Source organism: Poecile atricapillus, chromosome 5 (genome assembly GCF_030490865.1).
Source record: "Poecile atricapillus isolate bPoeAtr1 chromosome 5, bPoeAtr1.hap1, whole genome shotgun sequence".
Classification (NCBI taxonomy): domain Eukaryota; kingdom Metazoa; phylum Chordata; class Aves; order Passeriformes; family Paridae; genus Poecile; species Poecile atricapillus.
In genome coordinates this window covers 38839566-38860884 of record NC_081253.1, presented here as the reverse complement: position 1 = coordinate 38860884, position 21319 = coordinate 38839566, and the positions used below count along the sequence as shown (strand labels likewise).

The 21319-nt window shown below is 42.4% G+C and overlaps 1 protein-coding gene across 7 annotated transcripts in view; it reads left to right on the top strand.

Annotated features, from left to right (window-relative positions):
* AGAP1 (ArfGAP with GTPase domain, ankyrin repeat and PH domain 1) overlaps positions 1 to 21319 on the top strand; it is a 308994-nt gene that overhangs the window by 116419 nt on the left and 171256 nt on the right. For all 7 annotated transcript variants that reach the window (XM_058839370.1, XM_058839369.1, XM_058839368.1 and 4 more), the window contains 2 exons: positions 1699 to 1840; positions 5559 to 5693. In XM_058839370.1, coding sequence (XP_058695353.1) covers positions 1699 to 1840; positions 5559 to 5693 — 277 coding nt within the window. The remainder of the gene's footprint in view (positions 1 to 1698; positions 1841 to 5558; positions 5694 to 21319) is intronic.

The window sequence follows — 21319 nt, the reverse complement described above, 5'->3', positions numbered from 1 at the left end:
CCAAAGTTGCCCTAAACCAAGACACTGACCTACAATGAGCTGCTGCATGCAACTTTTTTAATTTAGAACTTTTTTTATAATTTGGTTTTGGGCTTGCCTTGAACTGACAGCTCTGCTCACTCACATCAATAAATAAGTCTGAGAATGGATTTTTATACCAGCACCTGATTTATTCTTGTTTCAAGCTATTCCCTGCACGTTACCCTGGATGAGACATTCAGGGTTTCCAGACCTTGTGTTTCCTGAAATTCCTTTGGTTTTCTGTACCACAGGTCTGATATCCACAAAGATTTAAGCTGTATTTCAATATGAAAAGAGAAATAAGGAATTGCTGGAAATATTTTGTCTGCAGGAACTGCACTGTGTAAATCTGTGGAGTGTTTTAAAATTATCTTTGTTAGAAGGCTGCTCTACACACTGCTCAAACATTAAGCAGGTTTAGAGACTGTTGGCTTCCAAATGGATGCCTTAAGGACATTGCAGTTGGTGGGAAGAGTCCTTGGCATGATGCTGTTGAGTCCAGTCAACAAAAACCATTTTATAATGAGATGCAAGCCCACAACTCCCAAATAATGCTGCTGTCTCCAGTTCCTCTGGTTGCATCTTGTGATTTGAACAGTTTAACAATGTGGTGGTTGACCTTATTCTGGCAGTGACTGTGCTATGTGTTAACCAGTCCTGTCCTTCTCTAGAAGTTTGTCCTCCTGATTCAAAACCTCAGAACAATTTTTTGTCTATTTTTGCACCATAACAGCCCAGGCAGTGCTTGGTTTCAATACAATTGTCATGAATATGCAGAGCCTTTCCCCAGTGAACCTCCCTGTTCAGTGTGTCCCCTGGCACATAGTAGTAATAATATAATAAAGAGCATGAAAATCCCCTGGCTGAAGCTTGTTTCCATTGCTCTAAATTTGGGTAGGAATGGAGTCACTTAGGGAAAAATAAAGGCAGCGAGGTAAGCTGGAGTTTCTTTCTTGACGTCCTGTTCATGTTCACTGTTAAGTTAAATGTCTTTAAATAATCTTAATTCACTTGTGAGCTCAAAGCTTCTCACTTGCATGGTCACTGAGGAGCACCTTGGCTTGGCCTGTGCACCTGCATGTCTCTCAGCAGGTTCCTGATGCCAAGAGAGAGCAGTTTGCTCTTCCACTGAAAGCAGAACGAGGCACTTGGTGCTGTTGGCTCAGCTGAGAGTGTCTGTATGGTGAAGAATTGGAAGTGTCAAGTTAATGCTTTTGGGCGTGGATTAAGATGTGAGAATTCCTATCAATGCCTGTCGTGGCATTGCCAGCAACATCAGCATGTGTGCATGCAAATCACAGCATGGGGACTCAGTCAGCACTGCAGATGAGTGCTGCTCATTTCAAATGCACAGATCCAGCAATCTTGGCCTGCTGTGTTTTCTGGGAGTCAAACCCAGTGTGCACTGACTGGGCTGGTGCTCACACGCCCCAGTCACAAAGAGATGCTCTTGTGGGGAAATGCTTTGTGTATCCCAGAGTCCCGTGGCTTGCAGGGTGATGAGATTCACCATCTTAGCAGCTTATCCACCCCCCTATTGAGGCCTGGATTGTTTGTGAGTTTTTCTGCTGTGTGTTTCCCTTGCAGGAAGGTAAGAATGTTTCTCTCTTGGTTTTCCTTCCTTCCCTTTTCTCACTGCTCTTCTCACAGTTGGCCTTTTCCATTTTTATCCTGCAGTTTGCCATGTGGGTGGATGCTGTTATCTTTGTGTTCAGCTTGGAGGATGAAGTCAGCTTCCAGACTGTTTACCACTACTACAGCCGTATGGCCAACTATCGCAACACTAGTGAAATCCCCATGGTCCTGGTGGGCACCCAGGGTAAGTGCAGCCCCCATTTCCAGCTGGCCTTTTCAGACCATATTGACACTTCCAAGCTGGCCAAGCCATGTCCTGTCTTTTCCCCTTTGCTACAGGGCTGTGGCATTGCAAGGAGGAGATTTGGGGTGAGAGAAAAATGTCCTGGCAGCTCTTTTGGAGAGGGAGTGTAGGACTTCCAGCACTGAAGAAAGAGGGGAAGTTTAGGTTAGATATGTAGAAGAAATTCTTCCCTGTGAGGGCGGTGAGGCCCTGCAGAGGTTGCCCAGAGAAGCTGAGTCTGCCTCTGGATCTCTGGATGTGTCCAAAGCCAGGCTGGATGGGACTTGGAGCAACCTGGGATAGTGGAAGGTGCAGGGAGTGCAACACAATGAGCTTTAAGGCTCCTTCCAACTCAGACCATTCCAGGATTCTATGACTTGCAAGGAAATTTTAAATACTTTCAGTGTGCTGGTTGTGGTGGTTTTCTTGCTCAGCATGGAGATGCCCTCATTGAATTTGGGCAGGTAAATCAGTTGTGTATGGAAATTCTGAAGCCAGTTTCCATGTGCTTGGCAGTCTGGAAGGGTTCGACACCCTGGCATTGCTGAGAGGCAGAAGGATGAGGGGTGGAAAACCTCCAGCAGCACGGTAGGAAGCAGAAATGAACGCTGGCCTCAGGCTGTGCCTCTGGGAGACCTCTGTAAATCAAGTAGAAAGGTAGCTTTTTGTCACCTGAGCCAACCTCTCTCCCCCCAGTTTTTCCTTCTGAAATAGCAGCTGTCCTGAAGGGAAATATGGCAAGGGAAAGGTACCCAAAATATTTCAGTTTCTTTGGCATTTGAGTGGTCTTTTGAATATTCTCTTCCCTGTGCCAGCATATCTCAGTAACATTTCACCAATTTCCCATACTGTGATTGGTTTTCTGCATTGGTAGAGTTGAGGCTGTTCTGTTCCTGACCATACAGAACATGGAATCATTAAGGTTGGAAAAAACCCTTTAAAATCATCAAATCCAACTGTTCCCTCAGCACTGCCAATGCCAGCACTAAACCATGTCCTGAGGTGCCACAGCCACACAACTTTTGCATCCTTCCAGGGATGGTGGCTCCAGCACTGCCCTGGGCAGCTCTGCCAGGGCTGGACAACCCTTTGGGCACAATTTGAGACCATTTCTCCTCATCCTGTCCCTTGTTCCTTGGGTACAGAGCCTGCCTGGCTGCATCCTCCTGCCAGGGAGTTGTGCAGAAGCAGAAGGTGCCCCCTGAGCCTCCTTTTCTCCAGGCTGAGCCCCTCCCAGCTTCTCCTCACTCCTTTTAACATCTCTTTCTAAGAGGATCACCAGGTTGCTGTTCTGTGTTAGAAGCAGAACCCGGGTGTTTTGAATTTCTTGGTTCAGTTTTGGGCATCCTCCTTTTTAGTGTGTCCCAGTGGTTTTGGTGGTGTTGAAGATTTTTGGGGTTTTTTCAGCCATGTGGTCAGGGAGCAGTTGGCCTTCCCCTGCCTCCTGCCAAGGGATGACAGCACAGAGGGGTTGTGTGGGCAGCAGGGAAGGAGGAATCACAACCCAGCTGGAGGGAGGAAACAGATGATGAGAAGGAAAAGGGGGAAGTAGGAACAGAAAAAGTCTTAGGACAGCAGAAACTCCACCAAAAAGCAGAAAGGAGCTTGTTTGAAGGGCCATATTTTGGGCTTAAAGCTGGAGTTAAAAAGATGAAGGGGAAACATTTCTTCAACATTTTATTTTCTTTGTGCCCTTCTGACACTGGGGTATGGTTTTCTATCTCCTTCCTGTTACTTCCAGAAAAAGAAAAGTTCATTTTCTGTTGCAGCACTGATGCAAAGCTGATTTTTTGAAAAGATGGAAATAATGCTAATTCTAGGAATAAACATCAGGAAAAAACACAGCTTTTTGTCTGTGTTTGATAGTGAAATAAAATATATGAAATATGTAATACACTTTAAATGTTAAATGAATACACTTTATATGTTAAAATGCATATTTGAAATATACCTTTTATATCACAGAATCCCAGAATGGCTTGGGAGGGAGGGCACCTTAAAGCACATCTAATTCCAGCTCTGTGTCATGGGCACAGACATCTTCCAGGAGCCCAGGATGCTCCCAGCCCTGTCCAGCCTGGACTTGGTTTGTGTTCCTGAAATGAGATGTGAAATGAAATCTTTCCCAAAATATGAACACTGGCTCAGTGCTTGCAGTTGTCCTCCTGTGACTTCCAAAGCCAACTCGGTGCCCCAGCCTGAGCCACTTTGGAACAAGGAGGTGAATTTTGGGAAGCTGTGGTGTTCTGGAGCTGAACCCTATCCGTTCCTATCTGGTTAAATGTTATCAGCGCCCTCTGCTGATAAAAAAATAGGCTCCTACTTTTCCTAATTTCTGCTTTATTTTTGTTAATTGGATCTGATGAGAAGATAATGACAACATCAGCTGAGGTCTGGTCCTGTCATGCCCGGGGCAAAGCCTCAAATACAGCATTGCAAGAGGCTTTGATTCCATGTTTAGGTTCAGGTGATGTTTTTTTCCCAAAGAACAAATCTGTTTTGCTGCTGTGGGTGGTTGCATATTTTAAGGAAGATTTTCTGGGAAGCTTTAAATGCTGAAATTAACATCCCAGTTCTGGGATGTTGTAGGATCTCAGAATTGTTTGGGCTGAAATGGACCTTGAAGATCATCCAGTGCCACCCCCTGCCGTGGACAGGGGCACCTTCACTCACTTTCCCAGTTTGCTCTGAGGCCCATCCAACCTGGCCTGGAACACTTGCAGGCACAGGGTGGAAGAGTAACACAGTACTTCTGGGGGAAAAAAATTCCATTTCAAGATCTATTAATAAGATTATCACTTCAAATAGTATCACCTTTGTATACAGAGTCCATCACTATGCTGGAGTAGCAAGAAAGAAGTTTCTCCTTTGTCTATTCTGGTGTAAGGTTTTTTTCAGCTCCCCTGGATAAGCACTAGAAACTGAAATTTCTGATTTTCAGCTTTCATGAAAAGAAGCTCTTGGAGAGAATTCCCAGGTATGATTGTTTGGAAAAATACAATTTTGATCAGCTTTGCAGTATGTTCCCACAACATCTCCAGGTGCCCTTCACAGCAGAGTTTGAGAAAGTAATTTACAATTAAGTTAAGTTTCTTGAAAATACGTCATGTTTAATATTTCACATAAAATAACCCTAAAAACTATTTGGCATGTTTGTACTAATCACCCATTTGTTTCCCTAAATATATTTTACATCAGAGCTCATGTGATTGTGTATTTTTCAACAACTGGGCTCAATATATGTGTGTAAGGAAAGCAAAAAGTGTTGGAGGTTTTCCCGCTGCCTTTTAGAATTGGTGTACTGGTAATTTTAATAAGGAAATATAAATTAGAGTGATGTCCACCCTGTTTCATGGTTTGTATTTAAACTCACTGCTTGGGTATTGGTCAATATGAGAGGAGCTGGCCTGAAGTTGCATCAGTGGGGAGGCTCATTTTGGATATTAGGGAAAATTTCCTCACAGAAAGGACTGTCAAGCATTGGAACCATCCCTGAAAGTGCGCAAAAACCACTGGATGTGGCACTTGAGGGTTAAGGGTGGCTGTGGGTTGATGTTAACACTTGGTGATCATCTCAGAGGTGTTTTCCAGCTTCCAGGACCCTCCTGTGCCTGTGTGACTCCCAATCTGGTGTTTCCAAGTGACCTTTAATGGGTATTTTCCCCCTGTGGTTCTGCAGATGCCATCACCTCCACCAACCCCCGCGTTATCGACGATGCCAGAGCCAGGAAGTTGTCCAATGACCTCAAGAGATGCACTTACTACGAGACCTGTGCGACCTACGGGCTCAACGTGGAGAGAGTCTTCCATGACGGTACAGCTGCCTTTTTATTCCAGCAATCACTCCATCCTCTAGCTGTTCTTCCTCAGCAGTGACCCATCCGGGATAGCTCAGATATTTGCCTGCTCAGTTAAAGAAAATGCTGATTTTTTTAGGCATTTTTATTGTGTTTTCCAGGACAACTCCTTATCTTGAACACATGACACGTGCATTGATGTGTTCTCCACCAGCACCTTTAGTCTTAAGCATCTTAAGCTATTTTTAGTCCTTATTTAATTTTCAGTTTTCTTTGGTGCTTGCTTTATTTTAGCAGAGTTTTCTTTGGTTTGGTTTTAGCGCTCGTGGAGAGGCTGAGGGACTGTTTGTGCAGAGTAGCTGAAAATGCTGAGTTTGAGTAGCGTAGTGTTCAGTGTTCTCTCAAAACTGAGAGACAGAGGTTGGATCTTGGGAAGGAATTGTTCCCTGGGAGGGTGGGCAGGCCCTGGCACAGGGTGCCCAGAGCAGCTGTGGCTGCCTCTGCGTCCCTGAAGTGTCCGAGGCCAGCTTGGACAGGGCTTGGAGCAACCTGGGATACAGGAAGGTAACCATGGTGGACAGGGTGGGCAGGGTAAACTTGAAGCTCCCTTCCAACCCAAACCATTCTGTGACTCTTTGAGAGTCTTATTTAGGGGTTTTGATCCTTGTGGGTCCCTCACAGATCAGGATATTCTATCATTCCATGATCCTGGAGTTGTATGAGATGGAATCTGTGCCCCCTCTAGTGGAATTTCAACCAAGTGTCCTGGGGCTTGCCTGGCTTCTCATCTCACCAGGCTCCTCTTGTGGCTGAATGTGTCAGCCCCCCATCACATCAGTTTTCTCTGTCTAAAAACCTTCTTAATTAAGTTTTAATGCTTCTCAGAACTCCTTAGTTCTGGGGGGTTTTTGTTGCCAGCTTCTCCTTACAAAGTCCTGCTCTGCCTGTGCTTGTGTGAGGCAGTGTCACATCAGCACCTCACAACAGGGTGTGAAATGACACTTCAAATTGGAAAAAAAAAGCAAACAATTCAAATTTTTACATGGAATGAAAAGGTGATAGATTCTAATGTTTACACTGGAGAAAAAAATAAAACTGTTGTAATTTTAACATGGGGAGAAAAGAAGCAAAACATTTTATGTTTTACATGGAAAATACTGATGTGCATGTGTTTTTTACCTATGCTGTTGGTCAGATTTCAGAGAAGAGCTTTTGAAGCTGCATCTTCTTGCTTTGCTCCCTGTTTTCACTCGAACTAGTTGCAAAAATTACTGTTTTGACTGCCTAGATTTTCTATATTGATTAGGAGTTTCAAAGAGCCATTAGGGGGTTTTGTTAGCACATTTATTTTTGAGTGCTGGCTATAGTTAGATTGTTAATTATATATTCCCAGTCCTAGTGTTTGTGGCTCTGTCTACAGTCTCCTTAGTTTTTTTTTCCCTTTCTCAGAGATTTTGAGAGAAGTCTCTTGGCACAAAGCTAGTGTGATAAACTTGTAAGCTTTCAGGAGGCTCATTTGTCTCTCTTTGGTAGTAAGAAAGAATTGACAGGGATCATGTGTTTTAAGAAATATCAGGGTGTTGTTTTACCCCCATGGCAGCCAACCAGCTCTTTAATATTTGCCAGCTAATAGGATTAGAAATGCTTCTGTATGGATGGGTTACACTTGCCAGACATGTCTGGGACTGAATCCAATTCCTGATAATTTTTGCTGTTTATTTCAGCAGGAAACAAAGCAACTTCTTAACCCCATTAAATGAGGGGGTGTGAATGAGCAGTGCAAGCTGTTAATAGGGAGCACTTGATTAAATATCTCTTGGTTTGTGCTGCTCTGGGGCATTCAGGTTCAGTGTAGCTTTAATGATTTTTAGTGGCTTCTTCAGAGGGTCCACATTAGTTGGGCAACCTGGGATAGTGGAAGGTGTCCCTGCCCTGGCAGGGGAGTGGAACAAGATGAGCTTTAAGGTTCTTTCCAGTCTAAACCATTCTGGGATTCTCTGATGTAGGAAAAAAGAAAAACAAACCAAAGAAACTTTCCACCTGAGGATGTTCCAGCCCACAGACTTTTCTTCCACACACAATTAGTGGGTTTTGACACCAGTTCCTGGTTTGGGCTGCTTTGTTTGCAAGCTTATTTTAAAACCTGTTTTCTTGTTTCTGTGTTGTGCCTTGCTGTGATCTAGACCTGCCTTTTGGAGGAAGAAATTGGAAATGGCATTGAAGAGCCTTTTACTCTTTCAATGCACACACTTTAGAAATTAAATTTCTAATTTATCCCCTGCAAGCAGCTACTGAACTTAGTGGTCATCTGTTAGGATTCTTCTGTGATAACTCATTTCCCATTTTCTCCACAGCTGAGTGGTAAAATAATTTAACTTGAATGATTATTGTTATTATGAAAATGCTACTTTATTCTCGAGTTAAATCCAAATACCTCATTTCCAGCACTTCATTATAGCTGATAAGCTCACTATTGATTGTAACAGAGATGGAATCATAGAATCACTTGGGTTGGAAAAGAGCCTTAAGATCAAGTCCATTGGTTCCTATTTCATAAGAGGAATGCTGAGTAAAGGGCAAGCCAAAATCCTCCTTCACATTTGGCTATTTTAGAGGCTGTTTTTTAACCTTCAGCCATGTCCCACTGAGGTTTAACCCTGTTGGGAATTAAAACCTGAATTTTGGGCTGAAATAAAAAAAGTTGTTCCATGTTGCAAGGGTTTAGCTTAGAAATGTGCCCAGTGGTGGAGGATAATAAATACTTTCTTATTTTTTGGTGTTTTGAATAGTTGAATGAGGGAATTGAATTTTAAAAATTAGATAAATGCTAATAAGATCCATTTTGCTTCATGTTCCCAATTAAGAATTAGAGACCTTTCTTCTCCCCTGCTTATCAGAACAGATTCTATCAATGACATTGGAAATGATTATTTTAATACTTCTTGTCAGCACAGTATTGTAATGACTGTGTACTGCCCCAGGATGCCTTCTTAATGGTTTTAGCCTTCTTGAATTAGCTTGATGTACCGTTAATGCATGAGAATTGCTTTTATTTCTGTTCACGGTGGATTCGTAACTACACATCTTGCCCTGCTTTACGTTCAGATTTTCCCTGACCCATTTAACTGTGGGCCATGTGAGTCTCTGACACCACAAAGGAGCAAATGTTCAAATACTTAGAGGATAAAATTTTACTATCATAGGGCGTGAAACAAAAGGGTTGGAGTCAAACTTGGTTTCAGAGTTGACTCTGTCTCTGTAGCTTAGCAGTTCAACTAAGGGGGTTTTACCCAATCTAGATGGCTGTAACACCCAGATTTTGATCTAATAGTGCCCAGAATAAAAATAAATCTGTGTGTTTTGAGACAGGAGTTGCAGGTTTGTGATGGCAGAGGCCACTGCTGCCTCACAATTTGCACTTTGCTCTGATGCTGTGCTGCTGCCAATATTTTTGGATGTTTTATTTGCAAACTCACTAGTCTTTTATTAAGGAATGTGTCTGCTCTGTGTAAAAAAATCTGCCAGAGGTATTTTATTTCCAGATCCAAATAGTCTTTCCCGTGTGGTGTTGAACAAAGGTGTCTAAAAGGAGAACTCTTCAAAGCACCATTTCTCTGTTAAGGGATGGGAGATGACAAATTAATCCTGGTGCAGCCGGATTGAGGGGAAGGGCTGTCACTTGCCATCAGCATTATCAAGTCAGCTTTTATGGATGTGTTTTCATTAGGAAATGTTAATCAGCCCAATGGGAAGTAAATAAAAGGGAAGTAAATCGGTCCCATCCCGACAGCTGTTTTGGGAAGATGCGACGTTCGCTCTGGCACTGGATGTGGCCTGAGGGATTCTCTGCTTGGGGAGCTGGGCTGGCCTGGTGGGGACCCCAGTGCTGGGCAGAATGAGGCAGAGGAATTCCTCTGAAAATCCTTTTTGGATTCCTTTGGCTCCGGGAATTCCTTGGAATTCCTTGGATTTCAGCTGAGGCCTCTGGGAATGTGGCATTTGCGGTGCTGAGCTTCTCTGTGTGCTCAGGCTGGTCACACATGGCCTAGATCAGCCTGCTGACCCTTTGGCAGGCCCCATGCTTCAAACCCGCTGGGAAATCAGTATTTCGGCTGCTTAGATGTTTGCATTTTCCTGGTTTGTTTGTTTGTTTGTTTTGTTTTTTTTAAATGAGAAAGTGACGTGAGGGAGTCAATTTCTTTTCCTCGATGTTATGGCTTAGCCTGGAGCAACAAACGCTCAAGCTGCATTCATTTTAAGCCCCCGTTCATTTCAGCTTGAAGTTCGTTTTAAGACGTTGATTTTTAATGTAAAATTAACGTTTTGATCTTAATGCACATTGCGTTTCTTTCCCTGGGAATAACGGAGCGCGGCGGGAGCGGCCGCCAGGGGGCGCCGGAGCCGCGGCGTGAGGGGCCCGTGAGGGGCCCGTGATGGCGGCGGCCCCGCCGAGCCCCTCGGGGCTTTGTGTCACCGCACCGAGACAGTGAAACGCCTCGGCCGCCAAAGTCTGCTGGAAAGAAAAAGATATAAACACACAAATCTGCTCACCCTCATCTTGTGAAGTGTTTGTGTTTTATTCTGAACTTACTTCAGCTTCGCCCTTGCTCATGCTTTGCCTTTACACTTGCTTTACCCTTCCTGCCTGCCTGTAACTCTTATGGGCCATTAATAAATGAGAAGATTTAGTTTGGAAACAAGAATTTCATGCCACCTTTTTTTAATTTTATTTTCTATTATTTTATTTTATTTTATTTTTTGGCTGTTTTTGTTTGCACAGACATTTCTTCTGGTTTGCAGGTAATCTCTCAGCCCCATTCCCACAGAGGACAAGTTCTGGTGTCATAAATCAGACTGCACATTGTTGTAGGATGGCCTAGTGTTACCTAGCAGGAGGAAATGAACCAATATCTGAAATTGATATAATTTTATATATAGGTTTGAAATGAGCTGTGTGAATTGAGCAGTGCCTGGTGAAGCAGGTCTGAAGAAGCCTTCATTGGGCTTTGGGTTGGGCTGGAAAATGGATCCAAATCCTTGGATTTGTATTTTCTGACTGATTGCCAGATTTCACACTTTGCACGTTACAGTTGAAGAGGTTTTTTTTCTCTGTTGTCCCCAAGAAGTTCTGAGGTCTCTGTGCAGTTCCCCTTGTGCTCGGTGCTGTCCAGTGTCACTGCTGTGCTGTTTGTGGGGCACAGATTTCACCTTTTTGCCAATTTTTGGTGAAAATTGCAGCAATTTTGCAGGCTTTGGGCACTTTGAGATTGGTGCTGCTCTATCAGGTTTTTCAACAGCACACCTGGATCCACAAATGTGTGAAAGAAAGAAAAGAGATCTTCCAGTGATTCATCTGTATCCATTTTCTCATGCTTGGAATCAAATAATGGGATGAGGAGCTGTAGTATTTCCATACATTCCAGGGTATGGAATTTAAGAAGTGCTACAATGAGCAAAGAGGAATTGAATGATGTAATGCCAGTGAAAGTTCTAGGGAGGTTTTGATTTTAGCTCTGGCGTGTCATTCAGTAGGTGACTTGTAGAAAATCATAATCTCTTGCAGAACTTTTTGTGTGACTTTTAATTTTATAGCAGTAATTTTATGGCACTTCCTTTAAGTCTTAATATGAATTTTATGCAGTAAGACAGGTTATTTAAAACCTAGAGCAGAGCTGCTGATTTTATGCAATAGTTGACAGCTGTTATTTTTTTTTCTGCGAGTTCAATAAATGCAAGACCTACTTCAACGTAGACAAATTCTTCATTAAATGGCGACAAGAGCATGATCAATCTTAGCAAAATGCAAAAGAATTCAGGTTTTCAGTAGTGATGATTCAAAATTAGTCCAGTAAAGTCATATTGTGTAATGCAAACTCTAATTGAAATCCTGGGGCAGGAAACAAGGTGCTTGTTTGGGGGTAAATTGGCTTTTTAAAAGTTTTACAGTAGACATGAGAGTAAGAGGCAGAATCAGTCTGTTTGAGGGACTCGTCTGTGTTGTGCTTGGGAGATAAAGTATTATAAACATATTTGTGGAGTGTCTGGCAAGTAAGTAGGAATTGTTTTCCCTTAGAAACAGAAGTGAAAAATTCTGGAAGAAGGAGGAAGTTTGAAAATTCCTTACTTTGCAATTCTCTGCTTTTCTCAGTAAAAGCACCAGGAAAAGCATAATAGAAATAAGCTATAAATAAGTGTTGTCATGCTGCAGTTCCTGGCAGAGCTGGAGGCAGAAGCTGAAAAGAGCAGTGACAATTTCTGGGATTCTTTTTGAGCCAAGTGACCTGAACAGCAAACTGATGGCACAGCATGGCTGCTAGCAGGGTTCAGTCATGGGCTGTGCCCAAAGGGGAGGGTTTAAAAACAAGTAAAATTAAATACTGCTTGATGATACCTGTTAGAGCAGCAATCCTTTAGCAGCTGCAAAATGATGCTGCAGAGGAACTGACCACAAGGTTAGGTGAGGGCCAGGAAGGGCTTCAGCAGAGCATGACCTCCACAAAGTGCCAGTTTATATTTGCTTTATTACAGCCAGAACCTTTCTCCCTCATGTCTGCTTTATTTCTAAGTGTTCTGTGTAAACTGTGCCTTGTTTGCTGCATTTTGGGGGATGGTCTGCCTTGCCCAGTATGTCTTTGTCTCTCTTCCTAATGCTGTGCTCTTTGTTACACTGCTGTGATTATGGTTTGATCATTTAATTTGACTTTTTCTTCTTAATTTTTAACTGACAAATCTTAAAGCCAGTTCACCTCATCTGTTGCTTTATGCCATGTTCTGTACAGCTTCTCCAGCAAGCCTTCACATAGAGACTGACATGAAATGTCTAAAGCTTAATTTTTTTATTAGGTGTCCTCAGTACATCTTCCCTTGGCCATTGGTTTTAACTGTCCTTTGTGGATTTCTTTGTGGATTAAATTTGCTCACAAAATAATGGCTTTGCTGGCTTAATATTGATGAATGGAAGATTAAGAGCTAACCCATGAGATATGTTGTCTGAAGATAGAAAGGGAAGTGAAAATGCCTTTTCTGTAACTTCATTCTCTTCTCTGTGTGTTTAGGAACGTTTTTTAAAGAGGAGATCCCACTTTGCCCCTTATAATGAGGAGATGCTTTTGTCTGAGCTATCAAACGTTTAAAACTGGTGTAATAAACATAATCCTTTTGTCACCTTCTCTGTTGTGTAACAAACACATTTTCAACATCAAAGTTGATTATCAGCATAGCTGGTTCCTCAAAAGCCATTTCCGAAACGCAATGCAAATCGTTGCCTTTCAGCTAATCCGTATGCATATGCAAATCCCATTGAGCTGTTTGCTTGGCCAGGATTAGCATCGTGTATTCAGCCTTTAAAAGCCTCCCTGGATTCCTGGGGGTGGTGCATGGTGGAGCAAGGCACAGTGGTGGCATTCGCCTCAGAATTCCTGTGCCAGCAAACTTCTAGCGCTGCTGCCGAGTTTGAGACGCGATTTTTCCTTCCTCCTTCTCTCTAAAGTAGAGAATCGTTAATTGTGTATAATGAATTTGGAAATGGAGGTTAGGTCTGATGAGGTGGTGCTGCACAAGGAAACGTGCCTGCCAAAGCTGGAACTTCTGCCTCTTCCTCTAGAAGAAAAGCACTTGCACCCATAGTGTTGTGTGATTTTTGTCAAATGTCAGTGCAAAGTGAATTTTATCTGTAAGCACCTCCTTTCATTTAAGTGTGTGTTACTGGCCAGTCTTAAACATCAAGGCTGTTGTTCTCTGCATCAAACTCTTTCTTTTCCTTAGTTACTGGAGTGTTGTGTGAGCCAGAAGCAGTAAGGTCAGGTCCTGCCTGCTGCGAGATCTGGTCAATATTTTGTGGAAAAGAGAGAATCCAGCACAACACGGTATTGTACAACACAGGAGATGAGTATGGAGAACACTGAGCTACTTTTTGAACAGCCTCTCTTTGTATGTTTTGGTTCTTTCTTTAGTTTGGTCTTTCCAGGGGTACCAGTCTGGGATCCATGTGGACTTGTTTCCACAATGCATGCTGGGTTTTGGTTAGGAAGTAAGCTAAAATCAGGAATGAAAATTAGTTGGCAGATGGATGGGACTACATGGGCTGCCTCAGTTCTGAAAATTATCCCAAATATTAAATGTGAGCACAGGGGCTCAACAGGTTTTATTTAGGGATTGGGAAAACTGGGAGACTCTTACACTCCTAGATGTGGCACTTGGGGATGTGGTTAATGGTGGCCTAGGCAGTGCTGGGGTGAGTTTAGAGGGCTTTTCCAGCCTAAATGGTCCTGTGATTCCTGACAGTCTGCACATGTGACTTCACTTCATTATCTGCAGAGAATTGGTCACATTTTGCTGTTGTTTGGTTTTCTTTGATTTTTTTTTTTTTTTTTTATTTTTTTATTTTTTGGCTGCTTGTAGCTCTGGACTGAAAGTTTTCTGCAACTTTCAAAACTAAATTTTGGAATAAGTTCTAACTCTGATAGAAGACATTTTTTGGAACATATTTGTCATGTGTGACAAGTGCATTCCCTCAGCAGCCTCTGTGGAGTGCTGGCTTATCACCTTTACTTGAAAAATTATTATAAAGCTGGTACATGACTAAAAATGGAGTAGTTTTGTTTAATAAATGTGTGGATGTGTGTTCCTTTTAGTTTCAGTGGAAGATCCTGCTGTGTCAGATAACTTCTGCACTATCTCACCTTTGAAAAGGCTGAAGGTGGCTTTCAGAGCCACAGAACCAACTTTAAATTAAGGCAGAGGTTTGTTTTTCTTCAAGCTCTATCTGCACTTAATGAAGGAACATTATTGACAGATGCTGAAGAAATATTTTTTTCCATAGAAAATTGGATTTGGAGCATAAAACTTCTTAATGTTAATAAAGACAGGTCATTACTGGTCTCAAGTCAGATATGCAAACTCCAGGAGATGGAGTGCTGCTGGTGGCACTTCTGCTGCTGCTACTTTTGTGTGAAAAAAGCCCTCGTGAGGAGTAAATCAGCGGGAGTTGAGCGCACGTACAGTCGCTGCACTCCCATCATTTATGCCCCTCCTGATGCCTGATGCACTCGCTTGTGTCTTAGGCCTGGTAATTTACAGTCTCCCAGAAAGGTATGTTTAGATTTAAGCTGTGCAATAGTGTAACTAATGAGAAATAGAGGGGAATTTATAGTACTTGGTGATTGATTGGCCAAGTACCTCGACATTAATTGAAATCTGAGGACTCCCAGCTGTCTTTCAGTTTAAAAAAAAAATTAAAAGGGGGGAAAAAAAAGTGCTTTTAGGCAAGTGAAACTATTGCTTTGTAGCATGTATGGAGAACATGGTTGGGGTGAAAAGGTGGATTCTCTAAAGTATCTAAAGAATGAAAGGGTTATTTCCTAATCACCTGCAGACACTACACTGGCTGATCTGCACCCGTGGCAGTGTCACTCAGCTTCTGCTTTTACAATCCCAGTGTGACTTTAGTTGTCTTTCCCTGGGATTTTGGACCCAATTCCATCAGGCAGGTTGGCTGTTGAGCTCTCCCCTGTTTAGTAGAGTCACTCAGGCCTAGCTGTTGTGTGACAAATTATCTGGATAAATACTCAGCGTTAATCTCTCGCTTAATAACGCTGTTTAACCGGTCATTTCCACAGAGAACACACAGCTTTCTCCTCTGCTGTCATCCTCTAAATGCACCATTCTTGCTGGAGCTTAGTCTTGTGAAAATGTCTACATTTTCCCATTAAGTGCTTAAAAAGTAATAAAACTAAAGCCATTAGCCTTCACTCGTCAGATCTGTATCAAGAGAAATATTCTTGGGCGCCATAAATCTGATCAAGTGTTCGACATTTATATCATTCGACTTCATTCTCTGGAAACGGACCTTTGAAGGTAAATTGCATTAAGTAGGGCAGTTTAAATTTTTAATACAATCTTATTGTAACTGTTAGCAAATGATTAAAGTGCAAAGGGGGGGCTTATGTGTTTTGGGAGATTTATGTGAAATGCTCTATGATGCTTCTGCTCTGGCAGGGAACTGCTTTTGTGACAGCTGGATGTGCATAAACCCACAAACCCAAAGGATTTTTAGCCTTTAGTGGCGAAGGAGATAACTTCCTATCTGCTGCTGGATTTGTGGAGGGTGTTTTGGGAGCAGGATTTATTCCACCTGCACTGAAGCAGTGATGTTGGTGACACAAAGCTTACCTCCTTTTCCAACAGGCCTCCGTGTGCCTGAGAGGTGGATTTTGATGGCTCAGTGGGCAGTGAGCTCATGGGCTGAGGTGATGTATTTAATCTTATTTAGGACCTTGATGGTTTGTTTGGAGGGAGGTTTTTCTCTAAAGTGTAGGAACATTCTCTGGTTGAGTTAGGTTCACTTTGGTGAAGCTGTGCTTCAGAAGCAGTGGTGGGTTCATGCACCTTTTTTTTGGTGTTGCTGTAGTAAACCTGATCGCTCTTTTCTGAGGAGAATGCTCACGTCTTGAAGAATAATAATATCTGTGAATATTTAATGTGAAAAAAGTGGTATCTGTTCAAATATTAGGTGACTATAACTTTTTTCTTGGCTATCCCAGCAATCATGGTCCTTGTTTTGGAACCAGCTGTGCCCTGTCTGGTTCAGCTGTGTGATTCCACAATGTGGTTGCACCTCTGACTTGAGACTTTGAGTTGTCAAGTAACAATTTTGTGTCATTTTGGCAGTTGAAAAAAGAAAATAATTGATTATTCTGTGGTTTTAGTGAGATTTTCTTTAAGTTGAGTTAATAGAACTGTCTGGATGAGGCACGAGTTAAGTTGAATTTGATTTAGTAAGTGTGATTAGTTTATTTCTTTCTTGAGGGTTGGTTGCATCTGAGATGCACTGACATAACCAGCAAATTTCTATCACTTTGTGTCCTTTTCTGTGCTCTGTTAGTGAGCTCACTGCATGTGCATGGATCTTCAGAAAGCAGAAATCTTCTCTATGAACGCAGTCACTTGGTAGTGTGTGCCCCAAAATGGGCTTTCCATGAAGCTGCTTCAAAATGGAAAGAGGAAATTACTAAGGTGGTAAAATCCTGAAGCATCTTGTATTTTTCTGTTACTTAAATCTATGTTTTGATGTGATTAAAAAGTGATTTTATGTTTTGGGATAGAATTAAATACATACAATGATGTTATCCTTAAGAATGTTAAAGGATAATTAGCGACTCAGTTCCTTCCTTTATGGGCATTGTACAAAACACATCAATTTGATAACATTCTCTTTGAATCTTTACAGGTTAACTTTTTTCCTTGTTTCAACACTTTTTAACCTTTTGAAATTTAAAATCGTAACTCTGTGTGGGATGTAACAGGATTTCTGACTTGATTTTGCCCTTGTGGAAAGGTCAGCAGAGCTCCATGAGTACTGGTGAGGTAAATCCATGTGCAGAAGACTTTACCTCGGTGCCTGGTGCGATGTTCCCCTTAAATCCTCGAGTCACACGCTTCTGGTTTCAGCACAGTTCAAGCAGTGAACAAAACACAGGTTGATTTTTTAAAATTGCTTCAGATGCCAGATTGTTTCCAGTGGATTTATTGGCATATTTGCTTACCTAGCCTTGGAAGGCAGTGATTTGCATGGAAGTTGGGAACATGTGATGTGCAGTGTTAATTAGAGTTACCTGTGGAGGGGGGGGAAAAAAAAAAGTTGGCATTGATGAAAGATATTTAATACCAAGCCTGATTTACAGCTCTATTTTCATATCTTGTAAGACAAGGTTTAAGAAGCAAAGATTTGTTAACCAAGCACTTCGTCCTCTGAAACTTCCTAATGCTTTTGGTGCCCTGCACTACAGATTTATATCTTTTTGATCAATTTGACTTTTCTTTTTTGGTCATTGAGGTTTCTCCCAGCGAGTTCCACCACAGGCTGTCTGAAAGGGCTTTGTGCTCAGTGCAGAGCAGGAACTCCTCTCCCCTGGTGTGACTTTACAGTGGCACTGCTTCTTCAGGGTAAAGTAACTTCAGACATTTCTGGCTGCAAGTGGCCAGGAATTAGCTGGATAAATTGCCATTTCCAAACTCCAGCATTAGAATTGTTCAGCACTCGTTTCTGTATTATACCTGACACGTGGGATGTCATGCTCTCCTTTTAAACAGAGAAATATAAAGGTTGTTTAGCCTAGAAAATGGATTGAATTTAAAATAACAGGCACAATGGCCTTAATAGTGGCTACTTAGGTTAATGTTTCCCATTTGGAAGCATTTGTGGTTAGGGCTTGCTCTGGTAGTTATTACTGCCTCTTCTGCAAAATGTAATTGTGGAATAAATTTACTTTTATTGAACCCTTACTTATCCTGTAAACATGGAATATTAAGCTAAAAGGCATCTGCTGTAAAAATGTAAGCTGCTATGTATCTCTACAACTTCTACTTGTATTTTTTAAGGTAAAAGCAAATACTAGCTCACACAAAACTCTGATTTTTGCATTGTTTTTTCCCCCCAAGTAGTTAAAACAGGTATTTATTTAAACAAACACTTATCCCAGCTGATGTTTTTCACTCAGGCATCAGCATTCCAACTTCAACTGAAATCCATTTTCTGTCTGTCCATCGGAGAGGGAAAATTTCCTGTATTCCCATCTTTTGCACAAGTGGCAGGTTTTAACTGAACCTGCTGTTTACTTGTTCTTGGACGTGCAGAGGAGATGAATGGTCTTACACAGGTTTTTATGAGAAACCAGTTTTTGATTTAAATTAGTGGTAATTGGAGAAGAGTGTTTGCAGCTCCTAAAATATGCAACACCCCTGAACTGTGATCACTGAGAAGAGAAATGGCACCAGATGTTACAGATCTTGTATGCCTGGAGTCACCCCTTTTAATATCCCAAGCTTTCCTTGGTGGAAGCAAAGAGCAGAGGAATGACAGTATTCCCTGCCTTTTGGGAATGAAAAGTGATCAGACTGCTGATACCTTTGGGTGTTTTCCAGGAGCCATCTTAGGAGCAGGGAGAGATCAGCTCTCAGCCTAGATGAGGTTTCCCTCAGCTCATCTCTTGGAGCTGCTACAGAGTATTGTCAGTTTTCTGATGTGGAGCTGGATGAGTCTCCCACCTTGTGCCTTGAACTTCTCCTGGGGGATATTTTCCCCTCAGGTCTCTGCCTTTCTCATCCTTGACTTGGCTGGATCTGCACTGGTGAGGTGGAGCTGATGAGCGAGCAGCGCTTTGAACCAGGGCAGGACAGCTGTGTCAGCACAGCTCTCGTGGTGCCAGCGTTCCTAACAGGGGTGAGCTCCCAAACGGAGCAGCAAGAGGGGTCTGCTCTGGAGGCACAGCTCTGCTCCTCCCACCAGGGAATTCAGTCCTCTGCTCATCACCCCCGAGAGCCGAACGTGAGGGCTTTGCTTGGGAACGATGAGCGCACGCTCCCTTTTTTCCATCGGAAAACGTGGATTGCACGGAAATCCCGAGAGCTGGGATGTGGAAACACCCATGTTCCGCTCTGAGCTCTCCTGCTCAGGGCTCCCTGAAAACCAGGCCAGGGAGGGAGCGGGAGGTGCTGAGGAATGACTGGGTTTTGACTAACAAAAAGTAGCATTTGAGATGAAAGTGGCAGGGGGTGGGAAGGTTAATTTTGTTGTGGTGCGCTAGGTCAGGCATGGAAGAAGAGGCATTCAAGCCAAGAGCTTTCCCTCCCAACTCGGAGCGGGAATTTCACATGCTTCTAATTATCAATGCCTTCAAGCAGAATACAACTCCCAGTCATTCTGGCTCGTGGAATTAAATTTAAATGTATAAAAAATAAGTGTCAGTTCCCCTAGAAGACCAAATATTTGCTAAATATCAGTTCTCCTTCTTTACAACTCTTAAGTATCCATGGCATATCCCTGTTTATTTGCAGAAGACTTCTTGACTTTGCACATAAATTTTGTTTGGTTTTTCATACTACTGATTACAATAAAATCTGTCCCAAATTGATGGCTTGAATATTTAAAAGTACAGACAATTAAATTGATTTTTAGAAGTACTTGAAATGCTTCTCTCTCTGAATTATTTTTGATATCTGCCATAGATTTAAGTTTTATTAATCTGTTTTAGAGATACTTTTTAGAGAGTATTAAATTCAGCTGTTGTGTTCAGAAGCAGCACTGGAATGAGACAGAACCTGAAGGCTTGGGACAAAAATATTTCTGCTTTCTCAATTTTTTTATTCACTTTATAGGACATCATTGTTCTGATGGAGTGAGGAGCTAAGGAATTTGAGGTGAAGAATGGTCTATTTTGACCCCACCTGTGTCCAGTTTGGGACCCCTGGTATAATGATGTGGGGATGCTCCAAGGGTGGAGCCCCTCTGCTCTGGAGCCAGGCTGGGGGAGCTGGGGGTGCTCACCTGGAGAAGGCTCCAGGGAGAGCTCAGAGCCTCTTCCAGGGCCCAAAGGGGCTCCAGGAGAGGGACTTGGGACAAGGGATGGAGGGACAGAATTTAGGGAAGGGCTTCCCAGTGCCAGAGGGCAGGGATGGATGGGATATTGGGAAGGAATTGTTCCATGTGAGGGTGGTGAGGCCCTGGCACAGGGTGCCCAGAGCAGCTGTGGCTGCCCCTGGATCCCTGGAAGTGTCCAAGGCTTGGAGCACCTTGGTGCTTTGCTCATGTTCAGGTCATGTGTTTGAGTGGCTGAGTTCAGACTGCCTTGGGTTTCTTTCCTTGTTCCTTCCCCTTCCTTGCTCAGACTGTGCTGTGTGTGTCAATGTGATACCAACACCTCTGTACTCACACTGAAGAGGTAAACAGTTTCCTTGGATAATTATCTCTCCGTTGTGAGAGCAGGAGCTTTTGCAGACAAGGTAGTTTTCATTCATGTGTGGTTTTTGTTCAGTTTTGGTCTCAATTTAGGTCTTTACCACATATGATGAAGAGAAATCCATGTGCATGTGTTAAAATCTGACCTTTGGTTTGCTCTCTTCACTCGCTAATGTATTTTAAAATATTTTAATATATGGCTTCCCAGGCTCCAAATCAATAACCCAATGGGTCTGAAATGACAGAGTGCTACGATATTCCCCTTTAATTTAAACATGATTAGCTGATGAAGGTTATGATCAATATGCTAGGGGAAGATAAATTAATTGATATCATCCTTTCAGGATGATAAGAGGCCTATTGGAGGTGGGATGTAACTAATGAAGCTGCTTCTTCATATATATGAGCCATTCTTCATACAATGTATTCTCGCTAAATCATGGTTATGCCATCATTCATTTACATGAAAAACATAAGTCACAGACCAGTTTGTTATTAAAATTGCATTCATTTGAGAAGAAACCATGCTTACACTGTCCCTGCCTGTGCTGTAATGTAGTGAGGGAAAACAATCTTGGAATTTACATGATTATCTCTTTGTGTTTTCTGAATGAGACAGACTGGGTTCTGTTGGCTTAATTCCAGTGAGTTTATGGGGGACTTTTTAAGGAGATGCCAAAAAATGTCACTGGTTTTGGTGGAGGTGTTGCAAGTGACTGCAGACTCCTTGACAGAAGTTTCATGAAGTAAAGGAAGCTAAACTTAGTTAGTGGCATTTTTGATTAGCTGCTACACAAGTACCTGTTTCCAGAGACTGAAATTTTTATTAGTTTTAAATTTGTGATTCAAAAGGTTGCAAGAAATTTTATTTTTATGTATTTATGGCATAAAAAGAGCTCTTTCCAAAGG